This window comes from Tamandua tetradactyla, chromosome 2 (genome assembly GCF_023851605.1).
Source record: "Tamandua tetradactyla isolate mTamTet1 chromosome 2, mTamTet1.pri, whole genome shotgun sequence".
NCBI classification, from domain to species: domain Eukaryota; kingdom Metazoa; phylum Chordata; class Mammalia; order Pilosa; family Myrmecophagidae; genus Tamandua; species Tamandua tetradactyla.
In genome coordinates this window covers 135,804,251-135,818,193 of record NC_135328.1, presented here as the reverse complement: position 1 = coordinate 135,818,193, position 13,943 = coordinate 135,804,251, and the positions used below count along the sequence as shown (strand labels likewise).

The 13,943-nt window shown below is 35.8% G+C and overlaps 1 protein-coding gene across 1 annotated transcript in view; it reads left to right on the top strand.

Annotated features, from left to right (window-relative positions):
- DNAH14 (dynein axonemal heavy chain 14) overlaps window positions 1-13,943 on the top strand; it is a gene marked incomplete at its 5' end in the record, with an annotated part of 509,245 nt that overhangs the window by 400,505 nt on the left and 94,797 nt on the right. Inside the window, 2 exons of the mRNA XM_077129892.1 lie at window positions 12,760-12,990; window positions 13,276-13,397. Coding sequence (XP_076986007.1) covers window positions 12,760-12,990; window positions 13,276-13,397 — 353 coding nt within the window. The remainder of the gene's footprint in view (window positions 1-12,759; window positions 12,991-13,275; window positions 13,398-13,943) is intronic.

The following is a 13,943-nucleotide window of genomic DNA, read 5'->3' as shown; positions in this document are numbered from 1 at the left end:
TCTGTAACTACTTGTTGAAATATGCTTTGAAAATTAATGCTTTTTTCTTTATTTTGTATATATGTTATATTTCACAATAAAAAACATTAAAAAAAATAATGTGGTACTGACACAAGGACAGACATATAGATCCATGGAATGGGATTGAGGGCTCAGAAATAAACCCATATATCCGAGAGGCTAATTTATGTTTTTCAAGGAGGTAAAGTCCATTCAATGGGGAAAGTATAGGCTCATCAGTAAAATGGTGCTCAGAAAATTGTATATCAACATAAAAAAGAATGAAAGTGAATCCCTACCTCATACTATATATAAAAATTAACTATAAATGGGTCAGTGACCTAAATATAAAACTAAAACTCTGAAACAAGCATAGGAAAATATCTTCAGGACCTTGTGGTAGGCAATGGGTTCTTAATTATATACCAAAACCACAAGCAACAAAAGAAAAAATAGATAAATTGGACTTCATCAAAATAAACTTTCAAGCATAAAAAGACCTTATCAAGAAAGTAAAAAGACATCTTACAGAATGGGAAAAATATTTGGAAATTATGTCTGATGAGGGGTCAATATCCAAAATACAACTACAACAATAAGACAAACAACCTACAACTCAACACAAAAAGGCAAGGTGCATTTAAAAATGGGCAAAGGAATTAGACATTTCTCCAACAAAGATATGTAAATGGCTAATAAGCACATGAAAAGGAGCTCTATATCATTGACCATTAGAGAAATGCAAATAAAAACTGCAATGAGATACCATTTCACACCTATTAGAGTAACTGCTGTTTTAAAAAAAAATTATCATAGCATCTAAATGAATCCATTGAAAGATGTGCAAGACTTACTAAAAGAAAACTGTAAAATATGATTGGGATAAATTTTTTATATTTTTAGTTGTGAAATATAAAACATATATACAAAAAAAAGAAAGAGCAATAATTTTCACAGTACATTCTAACAAGCAACTATAAAACAGATTTCATAGTTTGGTATGGATTGACTTTCCACAGTTTCAGGTTTTTCATTCTAAGTGTTCCAAAACACTGGTGGTTAAAAGAAATAGTGATTCAGCAGTCATACTCATTTGTTAAATCCTATCTTCTCTGTTATTACTCCTTCTTTGATTCTTCTCCCACTCTATAAAAATCTTTGGGCTATGCCTTTTCATACTTTTTGATGTTGTAAAGGGGTGTTTATAATACAGGATGGAGGATGGAATTAGTTGATATTTTGAGAGGCTGGCCCTTCTGGGTTTCAGAGGTTATCTAGCATAGGAACCCTCTGGAGGTAATGGATTCCAGGAAAGTAAACTTAATGCATGACATTTTTATAGAGTGTCAGTAAGAGCCCTAGGTGTTTTTTAGGGTTAATAGGTATGCACTGGTTGGGGGTTGGCAAACAAAGGCAATTAGCAATGACTAGCTGAAGCTTGCCTAAGAGTAGCCTCCAGAATAGCCTCTCAACTGTATTTGAACTCTCTTAGCTACTGAAGTCTTGTTTTGTTACCTTTCTTTTCTCTCTTCTGGTCCAGAAGGCATTATAAATCCCATGGTGCCAGGGCCGTGCTTATCCCTGGGAGTCATGTTCCACATTGTCGGGGAGACTTTCACTCCTGAAAGTCATGCCCCTCGTGGGGGGGCAGGGTATGTTTTCCTTGCAGAGTTGGGCTTAGAGAGAGAAAGACCACATCTGAGCAACTGAAGAGATTTCTTGGAAGCAATTTTTAGGCATAATTATAGGTAGTCTTAGCTTATTCACTGAAGAAATAAGTTTCATAAAGGCAAACCTCAAATCAAAGGTTTGGCCTATTTTCTTGGGTGTCTCTAATGTTTAAGAGAGCACCAGGGTTTCCCAAATGGGAAGGTTTAACAGTTCCATATTTTTTCTCCAGTCTCTGAAAGGACTCTATCAATACATTTTTTTTCCTCCAGTCTCTCAAGGGAATCTACCAATATTTTTGAATAATTGGCCTACCATATTCTGGGATGTCTCCATTTATTAACTAAGCCCTATAGAATTACAAGGTTTCATTCCCATTCCGCTCTCCGTGTGTTTGGGCTGTTTGAATGAGCTAACCAACAGGTTAATTTAGATTGTGTGTTACAAAAAATTTAGATTCTGTGCATAATAAAGCTCTCTGCCTTTGGTCTCATGCAGTAAGTAAAGCTTTGTTTTTGTCTCTAATTAAAGCCTGATTTCTTTTTTTGATTACTTTAACTGTTATTATATGTAGTGATACTGACTTTCAGAGCTGCAGAACTCCAGCTCTGAATCTTAGGTGTCACAGAGGTACTCAAAGCTCTAGGGAAATACCAACTTATACACGTATAGCTCTGTGTCTCAGAATCTAGAAATACACACACAACTTTGGACTAAGTATGGCTGCTATAAGGGCTTACAACCTAGGATCCAGTTTTCTTATAAGTATTTTCTGAAAAACACCATAGCATATTTGTTCTTTTTTTCCAGCTTATTTTTGCACAACACATTGTCCTAAAGTTTCATTAAGTTCATTACATGCCTCATGATGTCATTCCTTTTTGTAGCCACACAAAAAGTATGAGTATTCCCTCATATATATAATGGTTCACCTTCTCAGTCACTGTACCCTTCAGCTTTCTCCATCCATTGGGCATCGTGGATAATATCCAAAGTAAGTAAGGCATGTCTTACAGTGTCCTCACTTGATTGTACACCAGCAGCACTCTCAATTTTAAACAATTTTCATTGGTTCAAAGATACAAAGAACTCATAAACACAGCCTCACCAAATATCAAATCAAAATCTCCCCTAATCATTTGTCCCTCCCTAACCCCAAATATTTGCCCCTGATATTGCTGTGGTACTGTTTTTGTCTTCCTGCTAACTATAGGCCACAACACACAATATTAGTTTTGCCCCTGTGCTTCTCTGTTTTTGACTCTTTGTGCAAGACCAAACCTTTGAAGAAGTTCATGTGATAACTTATTTATAATGTTAGAATTAATCAATGGGATACATGGCACTATATATCCCCTTTCATTCATATTCACCTTTAATATGTTACTTGTATACCCACTAAGTAGCTACCATTACTTCTATCTGTTCCCTTACATTTAAGTTCATCCTCATTGGTGTCACTGCTTTCAACTCTTCTGGGTATACACCAAGTATTGTTATTGCCACATCATAGGGCAAGTTGATATTTAGTTTTCTGAAGAACTTCCAAATTATCTTCCACAGTGGCTGTACCATTGTACATTCCCATAAGCGATGATTAAGTATTCCAATTTCTCCACATCCTTTCCAACATCTGTAGTTTTCTGTTTGTTTGATAGCAGCCATTTTATAGGTGTTAAGTGATAGCTCCTTGTAATCTTGGTTTGCATTTCCATTGTACTTTATGAAGGTAAACATCTCTTCATGTGCTTTTTGACCATTTGTATTTGCTCTTTGGAAAAACGTCTATTCATTTCCTCCAGTCTCAAGGGAATCTACCAATATTTTTGAATAATTGCCCATTTATGACTGGGTTGTGTGTTCTGTGTTGAGCTGTATAATTTCTTTATGTACACAGGATATCAAACGTTCATCCAATATGTGGTTTCCAAATATTTTCTCCCACTGAATTGGCTACCTTTTCACCTTTTAGACAAATACCTTTGAGGTGCAGAAGTCTTGATTTTAAGGAGCTCCAGTTTAGCTATTTTTTCTTTTGTTGCTTGTGCTTTGGATATAAAGTTTAAGAAACTACTTCCTGTTACTGTCTTGAAGATGTTTCCTTATATTTTCTTCAGGAGTTTTATGGCATTGGATCTTATGTTTAGCTCTTTAATCCATTTTGAATTAATTTTGTACAGTGTGTAAGTAGGGGTTCTCTTTCATTCTTTTGACTATTGATATCCAGTTCTCCTCTGCCCATTTATTGAAAAGGCTCTTCCGACCCTGTTCAGTGGATTTGGGGGTCTAACTGAACATCAATTGATCATTGATTTGGTGGTGTATCTCCAAAGTCTTGATTCAATTCCATTGGTCAATACTTCTATCTTTGTGTCAGTACCATGGTATTTTGACGCTGTGACTTTATACTAAAGCTCTAAAGTCAGGAAGCTTTTTATAGGATGTCTTTAGCTATTTGGGGTCCCTTTCCCATCCAGATAAATTTGATAACTAGCTTTTCCAAGTCTTCACAATAGGTTGTTAGAATTTTGGTTGGTATTGCATTGAATCTGTAGATTAGTTAGGGTAGAATTGACACTTTAATGATATTCAACCTTCCGATCCATGAGCATGGAGTGTCTTTCCATCTATTTAGGTAATTTTTTCTTTTAGCAATGTTTTGTAGTTTTCTGTGTACAAGTCCTTGACATTCTTGGTTAAACTTATTCCTTGATACTTGATTCTTTTATTGCTATTTTGAATGGAATTTTTTCCTTAATTGTCTCCTCAATTACCTGTGTACCAAAATATTATTGATTTTTGTACATTAATCTTGTTTCCCACCACTTTGCTGAATTTGTTTTTACATTTATTATTTTTTTGTTTGTTTTTTTGTTTGTTTTTGGCATGGGCAGGCTCTGGGAATTGAACCCAGGTCTCTGGCATGGCAGGCTAGAATTCTGCCACTGAGCCACAATTGCCCACCCTGAATTTGTTTTTATTAGCTCAAGTAGCTTTCTCATAGACTTCTCAGGGTTTTCTGAGTATAGGATCATTTCATCAGCAAATACTGAAAGTTTTACTTCTTCCTTTTTTATTTGGATGTCTTTTATTTCTTTCTTCTATCTAATAGCTCCAGCTAGGACTTTTAGTACAATGTTGAATAATAATGGTGACACAGTGGGCATCCTTGTCTCATTCTTGATCTTAGGGGGAATGCTTACAATACCTTACCATTAAATATGATGCCACCTATGGGTTTTCATATATGTTCTTTATGATATTGAGAAAGTTTTCTTCAATTTCTACCTTTTGAAGTGTTTTATCGGAAAAGGATGCTTTATTTTGTCAAATGCTTTTTCAGCATCTATGATCATGTAATTTTTCCCTTTTGATTTGTTAATGTGCTATATTATGTTGATTGATTTCTTTACACTGAATCACCCTGGCATTTCTGGTGTAAACCCCACTTAGTCATGATGTATAATTCTTTTAACATGTTGGATTTGATTTTCTTATATCTTATTGAGAATTTTTGTATCTATATTCTGTAGGGAAACTGATCTCTAATTTTCCATTCTTGTAGCGTCTTTATCTCATTTTGTGTTAGAGTGATGTTAGCTTCATAAAATGAATTAGGTAGTGTTCCTTCTTTGATTTTTTTAAGAGTTTGAGCAAGATTGGTGTTAGTCCTTTTTGGAATGTTTGATAAAATCCCCCTGTGAAGCCGTCTGGTTCTGGGCTTTTCTTTGTGGGAAGTTTTTTGGTGACTGATTGAATCTCTTTACTTGTATAACTGGTTTGTTGAGATCTTCTATTTCTTCTTCAGTCAGTGTATATAATTTGCATGTTTTGAGGAATTTATCCATTTCATCTAAGTTGTCTAGTTTGTTCACATATGGTTTTCATAGTATTCTCTTATGACTTTTTTTGAACTTCAGGATTCATGCTAAAGGCTCCACTCTCATTTCTGGTTTTTTCATTTGTGTCTTCTTTCTCTCTCTCTTTTTTTTTTTTCTTTCTCAGCTTAGTCCATTGATTTTATTAATTTTCTCAAAGAACCAACTTTTGGTTTTGTTGATTCTTCCTGTTGTTTTTTCTGCAGTTCATTTATTTCTGCTTTAATCCTTGTTGTTTATCGTGATCTATTTGCTTTGGAGTTAGTTTTGCTGTTCTTTCTCTAATTTCTCCAGATGACCAGCTAAATCCTCTATTTTTGCTCATTCTTGTTATTTAATACAGGCTATTCGGGCAATAAATTTCATTCTTAGCACTGCCTTTGCCACATCTCATAAGTTCTAATATGTTGTATTCTCATTGTCACTTGTCTCCAGATACTTATATTTCTCTAGCAATTTCTTCTTTGACCCACTGATTATTTAAGAATGTATTCTCTAATCTACATATATGTGTGAAAGCTCTGATTCTTTGGTGATTATTAATTTTCAGCTTCATTTTGTTGTGATCAGAGAAAGTTCTTTGGATAATTTCAGTCTTATTAAATTTATAAAGACATTGTGTCCCAGCGTATGATGTATCCTGGAGAATGTTCCATTTGCATAATGATGAATGTTTATCCTGGTATTTTGGGGTGTAACTGTTTATGTATGTCTAGTAGGCCTAACTCATTTATCATACCATTTAAGTTCTCTATTTCCTTGTTGCATCTCTGTCTGGTTGTTCTATCTATAGTGGAAAGTGCGTATTTAACTCTCTAACTATTACTGTTGAAACATCTATAGTTCCTTTCAGTTTTGCCAGTGTTTCTTTGTGTACTTTGGGATTGGGAGCATAAACACTTAAGATTGTTATTACTTCTTGGTAAATTGTCCCTTTTATTAATATGTAGTGTCCTTCTTTGTTTCTCATGATTTCTTTTTGTTTCGTTTTTAGTTAAGTGTGGTCCACCTCAATCAGGATGGATTGTTGTTTTAAATATTTTTAGATTTAAAAAAGTTTTTTTTAAACATAACAACATATAAGCATGCACATTCTTACCACATGATCATTCCATTCTTGGTATGAGTTATAATCAATAACTCACAATATCATCACATGGTTATATATTCATCACCATGATAATTTCCTAGAATATTTATATCAATTCAGAAAAAAAAGAAAAAAAAACTCATACATATCATACCCCTTACCCCTTCCTCTCATTGACTGCTAGTATTTCCATCTACCCAATATATTTTAACCTTTGCTTCCCCTTTTTTTCTATACCTCTTACCACTCCCTTTCATTGATCGCTAGCATTTCAGTCTCCTAAATTTATTTTAACATTTGTTCCCCCTATTATTTATTTATTTTTAATCCGTATGTTTTATTCATCTGCCCATACCATAGATAAAAGGAGCATCAGAAACAAGACTTTCACAATCACACACTCACCTTGTGAAAGCTGTATCATTATACAATCATCTTCAAGAAATATGGCTGCTGGAACACAGCTCTACATTTTCAGGCACTTCCCTCCAGCCCCTCCAATATACCTTAACTAAAAAGGTGATAGCTATATAATACATAAAAATAACTTCCAGGCTAACCTCTCAATTCTCTTTGAAATCTCTCAGCCATTGACACTTTAATTTGCCTCGTTTCTCTCTTCTTTCTGGTCAAGAAGATTTTCTCAATTCCTTGATACTGAGTCCTAGCTCATTCTAGGATCTCTGTCGCATGTTGCCAGGAAGGTTTACACCCCTGGGAGTCATGACCCACGTGGAGAGGGGGAGGGCAGTGAGTTTGCTTGCTGTGTTGGCTGAGAGAGAGAGGCCGCGTCTGAGCAATAAAAGAGGTTCTCCGGGGGTAACTCTTAGGCCTAATTTTACATAGGCTTAGCCTATCCTTTGCAGGGATAAGTTTCATATGAACAAACCCCGAGATTGAGGGCTCGGCCTATTGCTTTGGTTGTCCTCACACTACTTGTGAGAATATCAGGAATTCTTCAAATGGGGAAGTTGAATTTTCTCCTTTTCTTCCTATTCCCCCAAGAGTACTTTACAAATACTTCTTTATTCACTACTTAAATCACTCTGGGAGTTATGAAGGCATCACACTAACCTGGACAAACCTACAAAATCTCATGCCCTTTTCAAGGCTCCATGTACTTAGGGTGTTCAATTAAACTGTATTTGCAGAGTCCCTTGGGGGAATGGCAAGAAAGGGAAAATTCAACTCCTCTATGTGGAGAATTCATGATATCATTACACCTAAAGTCTATTTTATCTTAGTTTAGTCACTTCTGCTTTCTTTTGGTTCCATATTACATGGAAGATCTTTTTCCATCCTTTCACTTTCAATCAATTTGTGTTCTTGGGTCTAAAATGTATCTCTTATAAACAGCTTTTAGCTCATCTACATTATATATTTTTAACCCATTCTGCCAATATGTATCTTTTAATTGGTGTGTTTGGCCCATTAATATTCAAAGTTATACTGTAAAGGTAGTTCTTGACTCTACCATCTTATCCTTTAGTTTTTGTTTTGTTTTGTTTTTGGGGGGGGGTTGTTTTTGTTTTTTTTTTTGCATAGGAAGGCACTGGGAAATGAACCTAGGCCTCTGGCTTGGCAGGCGACAACTCTGCCTGCTAAGCCACCATGGTCCGCCCATCCTTTAGTTTTTATTTACCAAATCTTTATATTCTTTTCCCTTGCTCTCTTTTTCCCTTTGCATTAACCTTACTAGTAGTCTTCAATTCTGTGCCCTCCCCCAGACCACCCTCCCCTATTTTTTTTTCTTCAGCTAACAGGACTCCCTTTATTATTTCTTGTAGGGCAGGCCTCTTATTGACTAGTTCTTTCACTCTTTGTTTGCCTTTGAGATTTTAATCTCTCACTTAATTTTGAAAGACAGCTTGGCTGGATAAAGAATTCTTAGCTGGAAACCTTTCTCTTTCAGGATCTTATTTATATAATAATACTACCCTCTTACCTCCATGGTGCCTGTTGAGTAGTTCAAACTCACATTTATGTGTTTTCCCTTGTATGTTGTAAATTGCTTATCTTATTCTCATTTCAGGTTTTCCACTTCTCTTCAACATTTAGTAGTCTTATTAGAATACCCCTTGGAGTAGCAGTTTTTGGATTTATTCTATTTGGGTTTTGTTGAACTGTTTTGATTTGCACATTTATGTCTTTTATAAGGTTGGGAAGTTTTCTCCAATTATATCTTCAACTAACCTCCCCAGCCCTTTATTTTTCTCTTCTCCTTCTTGGACACTAAAGAGTCTTATATTTTCTTGCCTTTTTTTGTCCATCATTTCCTTGAGATCCAGTTCCATGTTTTCCATCTTTCTTGCCATTTGTTCTTTTGTGCATTCTAGTTCAATTGTTCTGTCTTCCAGCTTACTTATTTTTCCTTCCACTTCTTTGAATCTGCTATTATATGTCTCTAGTATATTTCTAAATTGGTCTACAGTATCTTTCATCTCTGTGAGATCTGCTGTTTTTCTATTTAATCTTCAAATTCTTCTTTATGCTCTTTTGATGTCTTCTTGAGATCCTTTATTTATTTATAAATATCCTTGAGTAGTTGTGCCATATTCTATGACCCCTCTGGTGTTTTGTTTTGGTCATTTAGTTAGTCTATTTCTGCCTGGATCTTCACATGCTTTGTGATTTTCTGCTGTGTTCAGGGAATTTGATTATCTTAGTAAGGTTATTTTTCAAGTTGGTTTCCTTCACTGGTCTGAAGTTTTGTATTTATTTGGGTTTGCATTAGTTTCTTCCTAATTGCCTGCCAAATGGAGGCCTGGATCTCATGTATGGGGTCCAATTCTACTTGAAGGTCTATTAAAAGCTGGACAGTAGTTCAGTCACAGAACATCCACCAACCATGCAGGAAACCCGGGATTGACTCCCAGTCCATGCATGAAAAAGAAATCCCTCAGCAAAAGTAGCCACTAAAGCCAGAATGAGACATACCAAGATGTATTGGGAATGAACTCAGACTGGTGCCTACAGAAGAGAAAGAAAAAAATAGGATAAAAGTAAAATTAAAAATATAAAGAAAGTATAAAAATAGGAAACTAAATAGATAGGAAATTTGTCAGACTGCACTTACCACTTCTTCCCAGCAGATGTTTGTCTTGAGCCACCTCCTTCCTTCACATCCACTTGTCCCTGACCACGGCAGCTGGCTGGCAAGATATTGCATGGCAGCAGAATGACCAGTCCCAGCACATGAGGCAGGGCAGCTGATCACAATGCCTTATGGGGGTAGTTGATGAAAACACCATTGGGGTGCTGATAGCAGCACCTGGCTCCCAGCAGATCCACCACTCACAGCACCTGATGGGATGGCTATTTGCAGTGCCCAGAGTGACTGATCCCAGCACCTAGAGGGCGCATCTTTTTGTGACGGGTGGCTAGGCACACTCTGAGCTCACCACAGGTGCTGTCAGCTATGGAGCTGCACGGGGAGGTCTCCCCAGCTAGCTACTGGGGCAGGTTGGATTGTAGGAGTGGTCTGTTCCTTCTGATCCACACTTCCCTGTACACCACTGCCCACCCCTAATGGGGTCACAGCCAAACAGTCTCACCCTGTTCTCCCTATCCCAATCTCCCCACCTCTCTTTACCAGGACCTCCCCACAAAATGCTAAAGACCCTTTTTGGTCACTTACACCCTGAGACTGCCGTCTTGATTATTTTGTTGTTGTTGTTGTCTTCTCTCTTGCTGCCCCATGGAGCAGGGGTAAAACCAGCCTACCCTATTCTGCCATCTTCCCATAAGGCCCTATTGGGATAAATTTAAGAAACCTAAATAAATGAAGAGTTATCCCATTTTTATGAATGGGGAGACTCAGTATTCTAAAATTGTCAATCCTCTCCAAATTGATTTATAGATCCAGTGTAATCCCAATCAAAATTCCAACAGGGTTTTGTGTATATGTGTTCGTATGTGTGTATGTGTGTGTAACTTGACAAGCTGATTATAAAAGTTTTAGGAAAAGCCAAAGAACCAAAATAACCAAGTCAATGTCAATGAAGAACTTTGTGGGAAGACTTGCTATAGCAAATATTAATATTTACTTTAAAGCTACAGTAATTAGGGGAGTGAATTGTTTATACATGTATGTCCCAAAGAAAGGATAAATAACTTGACTAATGGAGCAGAATTGAGAGCCCAGAAATGGAACCACACATATATGGATATTTTATTTATGACAAAGGCTATACTTCAGTGCAGTAGGATGGATAGTCTTTTCAAGAATTGGTGCTAGGTAACTGATTATCCATAAGGATAAAGAAACTTGACTTTAACTTCACACGACACAAATATCAATTGCAGTTAAGTTGTAGACCTGAATGTGAAAGGCAAAACAATAAAGTATAAATTAGGAGACTATCTTCATGACCCTTGGTTAAGGAATGATTGCTTAAATAGAAATGACCATAAAGAAAACAAATTGATAAATTGGATTACATTTAAACTTTGAACTTCTGTTAATAAAAAAGATACCATTAAGAGAGTATAAAGACAAGTCAAAGAATAGGAGAGGATATTTGCAATATAGATTCAACAAAGGATACTATCCACATCAAATCAGCAAGTAAAAGACATACAACCCAATAGAGCCTCAAGCAAGTAGGTTATAAATGACAGTAAACATATGAGAAAGGTGCTTAACCTATCTGGGAAGTGCAAATTTAAACTAAACCTAGATGCCACAACATAGCTGCCCAAATGACTAAACTTTTAAAGACTGACAATATCAAGACTTATATGGAGCAGCAGAAGCTCTCATAAGCTGATGGTAAGAACAAAAAATGCTACAATCATTTTTTAAAGCTGTTTGATACTAGCTAATAATTTTAAAAATGCAATACCCTATGACCCAATACCCTACTCCTAGGTTTTTACCTAAGAGTAATGTATACATAGGTAGATCAATAAATATGTAAAAGAAAATGATGTTCATTGTAATTAGGTTCATAATAGCCAAACACTTGAAACAATCCAAGTGCCCCCAACAGAAGAATAGATAAATAAATCTTGGTTTCTCTATAAGATGGAATACCCAACAGCAATTACAATGAATGAGAACAATTACACAACAACATGGATGAAGCTAGATACAAAGAAGGGTATAGGATTTCATTTATCTCAAGTTCAAAAATAAACAAAACTAAACCATAGTGCTGTAGAATATACACTTAGGTGGTAAAATGATAAAAACATGAAAGTCAAGGGAGTGATTTGTTTTTGAAAATAGTAACTCTGATTTCTTTATGGGTTTGGAATTTATTTCTCTTACCACACTAACCTTTACACCTGTCTTCTTTGCCTGTACTCAAATGCAATCTACACTCCAAACAATAGAAATCCTTTCACTTTCTAGGATTTATCATCATCTATAGTACTTCCTATGTAGAAATAGAGAGCATGTAATTCCTCACTGGCTTGAACTTGAAACTTTTTCCTTTAGTTCAAATCTAAAAACTGTCTTTGTCCTTTCTGGGGAAACCCCTGCTGCCTTATGCTGGAAGGCTCCCTGGTGCCCTGTTCCTCCTCTGACCTCTGCGGGCCTTCCTGGCCCATATTTCAGAGCCTGCCGGTGTTGGCCTGGGAAAGAAACATGAGGATTAAAGTCAACTTCCGAGTCAAACCTTAGCTCAACTATTTGTTCTGATAGAATGACCATAGACAAGTCCCTTTATTTGAGAAATGAGGATTGTTATGGTAACTTAACTGGATTAAATTATATGTGTGTATGTGCTTGTCAGTTAGTAGGTGGTCAATAAAGTAGCTATTTTATTTGCATAATTCTATATCATTGCCAATTCATATGTGTCTCTTATTCCTTGTGTTATTAAAAAACTAAGATCCTTGTAAATTAGTACTCTATCTTATATTTCTTTTCCATCTCCCAGAGCATCTTTGCTCATGATAAGCCTTCTAAATGCCTTTCCTTATAAACAGAAAAGTGTAATTTAGTGAATGATGTCTCACTTTGCTAAAACTGTCATATCCAATTTCCTTTTCAGTTGTCTATTTCCTTAGTTCTTTTAATTTGATTTTCTAAAGGAAGGGATCTTGAAGGATTCTCAAAGTTGTGAAAAGGTTTATGAACTAGAAGTTTAGAAAATACTGATGTTTTTGTTCCAGATCCATCAATGGCATAATCAGGGGCTACCTCTTGATCAATTTTCAGCAGAAAATGCTATCTTGATCAAGAACTGCCGGCAGTGGCCACTACTGATTGACCCACATAAGCAAGCATGCAACTGGATTCGACAGATGGAAGGCTCCCGGCTGCAGGAGCTCTCCATCAAGGATAGCAATTATATCCAAAAAATTGAAAATGCTATGAAAACAGGAGGGAGTGTCCTTTTGCAGGTATTTGGAGAATATGGCTTAATTCCCTAATTCCATGCTGCTCACACATGTATTATGTGTACTCAGAATAAAGGCTGAGCTTTAAATGACAGTAGCTTTATCAGAGCAAAAATAATAAATGAACAAATAAACAATGTGAGTCTTCAATGTTAAAATCTCTCAAAGCTGGCCTTCACTGGTGTCCAGATTTTTAATAAGGTTTAAATTGTTAAAATGCTATGTTTTTTCAACTAATCTGTTTGTCAGAAGATGATTTTTTTGTTTAATGCTTGTTGGGTTTTTTAGATTCTACCTGAAATATTACCTCCAAGTTTAAAGGCAATTTTGAAGAGAGCCATCTATCAGAAAAGAGGACAGTATTTCATAAGGATTGATGATTCTGAATTTGAATACAATTTCAAATTTAGGTAAGGTTTCTCACATGTAAATTGCATAAAATGTTTATTTTTTGTCAAATAAAATTGAATTGCTATATTTCATTCTTAATATGCTCCTTCCTGGAGGAAATAGGGAGATTGTATAAGGAATGTTCTTTTTATTTTTGAGTTGCCAGTAGTATTCACCGGTAAATAGAATAGAGAAGAGATTTTTATTTATCAAGTCATTTCAAACCAGTATGTTTCAGACTGTGCCTGATGAAACCTCTGGGTTTCATAAAAAGTCTTCAGAAGCAGGGCAGGGAGGGGACAAGCAGGAAACCTGGCCCCACTTTATTCAGATAGTCTCTGTTCGATCTGTTTGCCTAACGTCTTATTTGGAGGAAGGTGGGGAGAGTTTCTGCTGCTTAAAAAAAAGTCTTATATATATATATATAAAAGAGATTTTGCCTAAGAAGATAAACATATTGTATCCATATTCCCAACTGTAACTGTCCTCCTGGAAGCCAATTTCCACCTGTCAACTTCATAGCACTATTTTACAGTCAAACTTAATTACCACAAAAATTTAATTCC